The 7,925-nt window shown below is 45.3% G+C and overlaps 1 protein-coding gene across 1 annotated transcript in view; it reads right to left on the bottom strand.

Annotated features, from left to right (window-relative positions):
- Positions 1-2,979: 2,979 nt before the first annotated feature.
- LOC137503237 (uncharacterized) overlaps positions 2,980-7,925 on the bottom strand; it is a 104,375-nt gene continuing 99,429 nt past the window's right edge. The window contains exon 4 of the mRNA XM_068230777.1: positions 2,980-3,094. Coding sequence (XP_068086878.1) covers positions 2,980-3,094 — 115 coding nt within the window. The remainder of the gene's footprint in view (positions 3,095-7,925) is intronic.

Below are 7,925 nucleotides of genomic sequence, written 5' to 3'. Positions count from 1 at the left end.
AGTCTAACGCAGCATTGATAGCCACTTCACGTCCTTTTACTAAAAGGTACAAAACAGACTAATGCATTTCCCCCTGGCATACCCACTGGAAATAAGTCAGTGATTCTCTGAAGACTCGCGTTCTGCGATGATCGTAACTTTACTGATTACATTCAGAAATTAATTTCTGCTCGGGTAACTAATTGTGCCCAATCACTTTTTTCCCATTTTTCCCGTCACATCTTAGTTACAGCATAACGAAAATGTATCCACAGAGCTAGTGACCACATAACTGTCGGGAGAAAATGGGATCAAACCCCACCTCAGGAAACTTGAATATTGATTTCTGTGGTTACCAAATTCCACACCAAGCAAACTAAGGCCAGAGTAACTTCCCTCGCCATCTCATTGTCACCGTAAGACCTGTCCACATCTAATAGTGAACCTGCCACCTGGTGACTGCCCTAAATGCAGATCAGTGGCGACTGACTGAAGGTTGCTCCCTCCTGTTCCAATACCACGGTTAGTCCTAAATGCATCAAGGAATCAAATGAGGCTTTTCTTGTTGGAAGATTCGCAAAGGATTTGTTGCAAGTAAGAGTTAAAATGTTTGGCTTGAACTACATAATATCGCATAGTGCAACTAGTGACCCACTCAAGTTTCGTATGGGATCAATAGTTTCTTTGTAGCGACAGGCCTCTTATGTCATTGGCCGTTATCCCCCTGTGCATAGCTCAGTATGACAGCCGTCAGCTCAGTCCGTTCAACCTGTGTTGTGTTCAAACCAATTCTGCCATTTCAATGAAACCACGGCAGAATAATATTTAGCTCGGGTCCCATTCCAGGTATGCGGTTAAAAAGGTATATGCGGCTCCATTGGGGGTGTGCCTGAAATTAGCTGCACTACTTCAGGGTGAGGACGCGAGTTTACTGAGCCAACGGCTTTCAAACCAAATATTCACTGCAAAAGGTATTTTATCGTCATAAGTTAATTGACATCATTAATTATTATTTTGATAAATACTATGTAATTAATCTCAGAATATGGTTTCTAATTTCAAGCCTGATTTTATACTCTGGTAAAGTCGCATTTCAAGCACTGGGATAAGTGGAACATTAGTCTGTCTCACTCTTCGCTGACACAGCCACTTGCTTCAACCTTCACTTTCACCACTGTTTAAAAAATAATTCAAATACTTCTGCAGGGATCAATGCTGAAAGCATAAATGTAGTGGTGAGGAGGGAAAACATGAAAATTATAAGATGACTGAAGTGCTTGTCATCTGTGTGATGGGAAAATTACGTACACTACTTCAAGTTTCCCATCTCTGCCTCATCTGAAGGCCACCTATCTTTGTGAGATCATGCTGCATATTTCGTTGCCAGTGTCTTCAACGGAAACGTTTCTCGAGACCACCTACCTGGATGATCTATGGTGCTGACTATCCACACTGTCTTCAGCCTGTAGAGCGGCTTCACCAATTAATTGGACGATACTGTGCAAGTATATTACTCTAGTCAACTCCCAATTAGGGAGAGTCATATGGTCTGCACCCCTCGCGAACAAAGGAGGAGGGAGATGCTAATTTAATCACAAGGAAGATGGGGCTGGGGCCAACACTAACTCACATTTAACAGTTTTATTACCTTGAAATAATTTATTTGCATTGGTACAAACCTTAGCACATAATACCATTCGCTTCCAGGCAACGACACAACACAGAGTTCTTTGTTACCGGCAGGATCCCTCACTGTTGTAGCACCGAACCTCCTGAGAGAATGAAGGGCTCCTCCTCACCTCCAAGGCGAAGGTAAGGATCGTACTACGGATAGAGGGACACACACTAGATTACTGTTGTGTGTCCAAATAACTTACCTGTTCAGTGAGCACTGCTCTCGGAAGCGTACCACCTCATGGTGCCTTCCCCCCTCCGTTTGTCAAGGGTCAGGCGTGCGCAACAATTAGTGTTAGCATTGAGACTAGTAGGGTCTAGTGCGGTGAGGTACTTCGCTACTTCAAAGTGACCTCCAAGTGCAGCCCAGTGTAATGGTGTGTAAACATTACTAGTCTTAACATTGAGACTAGTGTGGTCTAGTGCGGTGAGGTACATCATTTTTCAAGGTGACATTAACGTGCAGCCCCATGTAGTGTAGTGTAACAACTACTAGACTTAACATTGAGACTAGTGGGGTCTAGTGCAGTGAGGTACTTCGTATCTTCAAGGTTAAATCCCTGAGAAGCCAGGTGTAATGGAATGCAACCATGAATAATCTTTGCAGTGAAACTAGTGGGGTCTAGTGTGGTGCGGTACCTCACTATATCGAGGTGACCCCACTGAGCAGCTTGTACAAGAGTAGTACCCAGCAACTCCCCAGTAATACCTGCCTCCTCCACCGGGTACATCACCACCTCCACGTGGCCCTGTACGGCTGACAAGGAAAGTGCAGGCACTCCTTGTCTGTGGGTACCAATGTTTACATCAATGACACTCCTTCCAAAGGAGAGACAGTCCTCTCGACCTCGATTTTCTCCTTTCCTACCAGAGCCTCCACAACATGCAGCTGTCCCCTTCTGCAGCACAGTTCAAATCGGTGCGCTTCAAGTCCACACAGGGATTTCTTGCAAGAAGGAAATTCATCAATTCGCTTAATAAGGAATTTGCTGAAGGAATTCGTGATCTGGTTCGTACTTGACGAGCAGTTCCCGCCACCGTGGACCTTCCCCTCTGTTCCGCCAGCCCCTCTCTCTCTGGGGAGGAAGTTTCTCTCTCATCCCGCACGCAAGCTCTCTCTTCTCAACAACCTTCTCTCCATCCTTAAATGCTCTTTCCATTTCCTCCTCTCTCTGTTTACGTGCTCTCTCCACCTCCTCTTCTCTGTCCTTACGTGCTTTCTCCGCATCCTTTGCTTTCTTCTCAAATGCTTTCTCCCTCTGTTCTATCCCCATCTCACTCTTTTTCAGCATTTCTTCCCATAAACTCGGGCTGTTGCCTGTCTCCTTAAGGGTTCTCTCCAATTCTTCCACCACTCTGGTGTCTTCTCTCAGCTGCAGTTCCCTCATCCCCACATGTTCCGCCAGTGACCCATAGAGTGCCGCACACAGTCGCACCGAGTCTGGAACACACAATAACACCACAAATTAACAGAGAGTCCTCCTTAGAGCCGGTTTACATGGGATCATGTTAATGAAACTGGCCACCATGAGAATTACCTGTAAGGAAATTGATTAGGTTACGAAGTGCTGAGTGGCACTGTAGTCAGGTTGCCAACAAAGAAAGAAAGAACAAATTTCACGATAAAAGGATGACTTAAACATTGAATGTATTTTGTAATGTAATGTAGCCCCTTCACCTGTCATTTTGAATGCCACTCGTATTGTATTAAATTACCTGTATTTTTCAATTTTGACGGTTGAATGTTTACTTCCAGGGTTGTTACGACCTGTCAATTATCTATGATCTGAATTTTTGGGAATTTCTTTACTGTGAAAGTAATTGATATTCTTCACTCTTTAATTTTAGTTTTAAGTTATTAAATTTTTATTTAAAAAATGAATATGCTGTCTTAGGTTTTTTGACTGCTCAGTTTGTCTAGGGAATAGTTCATCCTTTCAAATTAATAGCAACCCTCGATTCCCTATTCAAAGTAAGTTAAACAACTATAATTAATGCCAGACTCAGCTTGAGGTTCTGTAGCCGCTAATACAACACTCGGAAGCTAAGAGCTCATAACACCCCTTTTTAGTCGTTTCAAACAGCAGTATTCCATCTCCCTCCTACGTATGTTACATCACTCGACCGAGAGTCGCAAGTTAGAAAGGGCATCCGGTTAGGGGAATTCAACCTCGAATTAGGGTAATACGTGAAAGAAGCCCTAGCACAGCCTCCGCCGGGTTAGTGCCATAAGAGCCCATGTATACGTGTGCTTCTACTTACTTGTGTTAGGCCACTCACTTTTATCTATCCTATCCGACCTTCCTCGGTTAACTCTTGTTCTTTTCCGAGCCCCCACGCTATTAGGTTTACGAGGGCTAAGAAGTCTTTAATTTTCACGCCTTTCGTAGCGTTTGCCTTCCTTTGGCTGATACCTTGCGCAGATGGTCAACTCTCCAAGACATAAGGTCGCTTTTCAGCGTTACGCCTCAATATATAGAGCATATGTATTAAGTCTTACACCATCTCCCTGGTACCATGTCAAGTCCTTTGGAGGTTAACGCGTGGTCAACGCAACGTTAGGCCTTCAGGGGCATCGAACGTGAAGTGTAGGTGGGGATTTTATTCTGTTTTCGGGATTTCTGACAATACGCGAAATCCTGCAGAGCTAAATTCCGGCACTACATTATTTCTTACGCATTATATCGGGTATTCAGTATGAGGATAGGTTGTACCTAAGTTACGAACTTGTAGAGAAAATTAACTTTGCATTCCATGTGTCAGCAAATACATCCAAAGCTAATCAACTTGCACGTGCAGTTATTTTTTGCTGATATGTGCATGCTAGGCTCTCCGTTTCTAGAACTTCGAAGATGCTTCCCAATATTACACACCCTATGAATAAAGCATTTATTACACTATATCTATAGTCCTATGTGTAGCCATCAGCTTCCACCAATCTGAGCTTCAAAGTCCCTGGATCATGTCTCATCTCGTCTATTGATCGTAGGATCGAATATCAAACTTGAGACTGTAACACCCTTGTAAATTTAAGCCTGGTGTCAAATGTATGGGTTAACCTAGAACTTTTGACCATAATCACGTCAGCAGTTAGGTCTTGAGAGGTTAACGCGTGGACGAGGCGGGGTGAGGTTCCTGGTCACCCTCCTCAGTTGTATCCCCCGACCCCCAGAGTCTGTAGCTCCAGTACACTGCGATTGAGGCGGTAGAGGTAGGATTCCTCGCTAAGGACGATGGAAAAGCCGATCCTGAAGGGTAAACATAAAGAAAAAGGAGAAGAAGGAATTAGGGAATGCTTCCATAAGGCTCCGTGTATGCCTATTTACCTATGTGTCGTAGCACAGCTCTCCCCTGAGTTAGGCCTCACTTTTAGTCACCCTCACGACTGACAGTACACCATTGATGCAATTCTACTCCTCCACCTCACCTCATAAAAAATGAGGATCTGAGTGGAATGACGTCATCATAGTAGCAAGAGTTGTAGTGACGTCACAGCGAACAAGCTTTGACCTGTAGCTGAAGACTCCGAGTTCTCTCAAGTCAGGTGTCTTGCGCCCTAACACTCTGTCTCATTCCTTTACAACACCAGATCGGAAAAATACAGCTTAGCTCGCAAAGTCAATTTTCTGCTGATATGTACACGTCTCCACATTTACTGAGAAAGTTCACCTTCAGCGTACACATATTTCAGTCAGGGTGAGGATATTTGAAATGAACATACGCTCTTTAGTTTTTGAGTTTATGTCAACTCCACGTTCGAATCCTTAGGAGTGGCATTTACTCTGCTCACCTAGGGCTGAAGCGCCCCTTACAAGAGTTAGCCAAGGAGGTTAGATAGACTCAGCTAAAGATCCCCGCAATTTCGCCAATGCAGACACAACAACAGCAAATGTTGCTCGGCTCGCACGTAAGGCAAGGGTGCCCCTGGAGGAGCTTTATTCTGCTCAATCTCCACCACACCAGAATAAAGTGTCCTACAAGAGTTGGCCAAGGGAGGTTAGATAGACAACAACTTAGAATACATAATGCCTAGACTCAGCTAAAGCCCCGTAGTTCGCTAACCCATGTTCTCTCAAGTCAGGTGCCCCCTTATAATAGCCTCCTTCGACAGTATTCCATAAAATAACGGCCTCCTATTGTCTGAAGTTGTCAGAGGACGTAACGCGTGGCTAGAGGTGGATTGCGCGTCGCGGACATCTTGCGCCGTAGCCCCTGGGCCAGCTCCGCCTATTTTCCCTACTCAGGGCATTTGTTATTTTATGAGCCCCAGCGGAAAAGGTTTTCATATTTATTTTCTCGCGTTTATCATACCTTTTAATAATACTTTCCTCTTATCTTTAGACATGGCAGATATAGTTTACACTGTACCCGCGGATACACAACGTAAAATGCCCTCATGTAGGAAAAAGTCGTATTTATTGTTTCTATATCCTTGTTGGATAATGTTTATTTGTATATTCAGTAGTAAGTTTCCCTGCGCAACACGTTCTTTCTTGTTGTCCCCTGTAGGGACGTCTTAACGAAGTTTTTTCTGTCATAAATGTCATAAAAGAATATTTAAACTACACTATTCATAATTCATAAAATGAACACATCTGTAAGTTCAACAGTAAATTTTAGAAATAGTCCAACCTATTTGATGGCAAATTTTATCCAGTTTTTTAAAGAAATATGTTATGTTCACTTTGACAGCTGTACTCAACAACAAAATTGTATTTTGCAATAGAACCAAGGATTCTGAATTAGAGGAAAGTAACACAAAGTAACTTATAAGTAACATAAAAGACGTATGTGCTAACTTATCAATTTCTCAAACAATAGATATAATAAGTGATAGGAATCCGTCTGATGATGAGTAGCAAGAGAAAGATGTGCCTCAAAGTGTTCAACAGAGTTTGACTCTTGTGCAGGCAGCAAACATGGCACGTAGTCTTCAGGATTTTCTTCTGGAACGATGTGATGTGCCAGAACCTGTGTTAAATTCACGTGCAATCGTTGCTGACTGCCTTGAATATTCGTTTGTGTCTGGGAGTGTTCAGAAGAAATTCGCAGACTTTTTCATAATACACTGACTGACAGTGACAATGCAACACCAAGGAGGAGTGGTTCGAAAGGGATGAAAGTTGGGGAAAAACAGAGACGGCACGGATGAATAATTGATGTTTATTTCAAACCGATATGCAGGTTACACAATGCGCACGGCATCGACTCAGTAGGATGTAGGACCACCGCGAGCGGCGATGCACGCAGAAACACGTCGAGGTACAGAGTCAATAAGAGTGCGGATGGTGTCCTGAGGGATGGTTCTCCATTCTCTGTCAACCATTTGCCACAGTTGGTCGTCCGTACGAGGCTGGGGCAGAGTTTGCAAACGGCGTCCAATGAGATCCCACACGTGTTCGATTGGTGAGAGATCCGGAGAGTACGCTGGCCACGGAAGCATCTGTACACCTCGTAGAGCCTGTTGGGAGATGCGAGCAGTGTGTGGGCGGGCATTATCCTGCTGAAACAGAGCATTGGGCAGCCCCTGAAGGTACGGGAGTGCCACCGGCCGCAGCACATAGTGCACGTAGCGGTGGGCATTTAACGTGCCTTGAATACGCACTAGAGGTGACGTGGAATCATACGCAATAGCGCCCCAAATCATGACGCCGCGTTGTCTAGCGGTAGGGCGCTCCACAGTTACTGCCGGATTTGACCTTTCTCCACGCCGACGCCACATCGTCTGCGGTGACTATCACTGACAGAACAGAAGCGTGACTCATCGGAGAACACGACGTTCCGCCATTCCCTCATCCAAGTCGCTCTAGACCGGCACCATGCCAGGCGTGCACGTCTATGCTGTGGAGTCAATGGTAGTCTTCTGAGCGGACGCCAGGAGTGCAGGCCTCCTTCAACCAATCGACGGGAAATTGTTCTGGTCGATATTGGAACAGCCAGGGTGTCTTGCACATGCTGAAGAATGGCGGTTGACGTGGCGTGTGGGGCTGCCACCGCTTGGCGGCGGATTGCCGATCCTCGCGTGCTGACGTCACTCGGGCTTAGCCTGGACCCCTCGCACGTGCCACATGTCCCTGCGCCAACCATCTTCGCCACAGGCGCTGCACCGTGGACACATCCCTATGGGTATCGGCTGCGATTTGACGAAGCGACCAACCTGCCCTTCTCAGCCCGATCACCATACCCCTCGTAAAGTCGTCTGTCTGCTGGAAATGCCTCCGTTGACGGCAGCCTGGCATTCTTAGCTATACACGTGTCCTGTGGCACACGAC

This window comes from Anabrus simplex, chromosome X (genome assembly GCF_040414725.1).
Source record: "Anabrus simplex isolate iqAnaSimp1 chromosome X, ASM4041472v1, whole genome shotgun sequence".
Classification (NCBI taxonomy): domain Eukaryota; kingdom Metazoa; phylum Arthropoda; class Insecta; order Orthoptera; family Tettigoniidae; genus Anabrus; species Anabrus simplex.
This window is presented reverse-complemented; position numbering and strand designations above follow the sequence as displayed.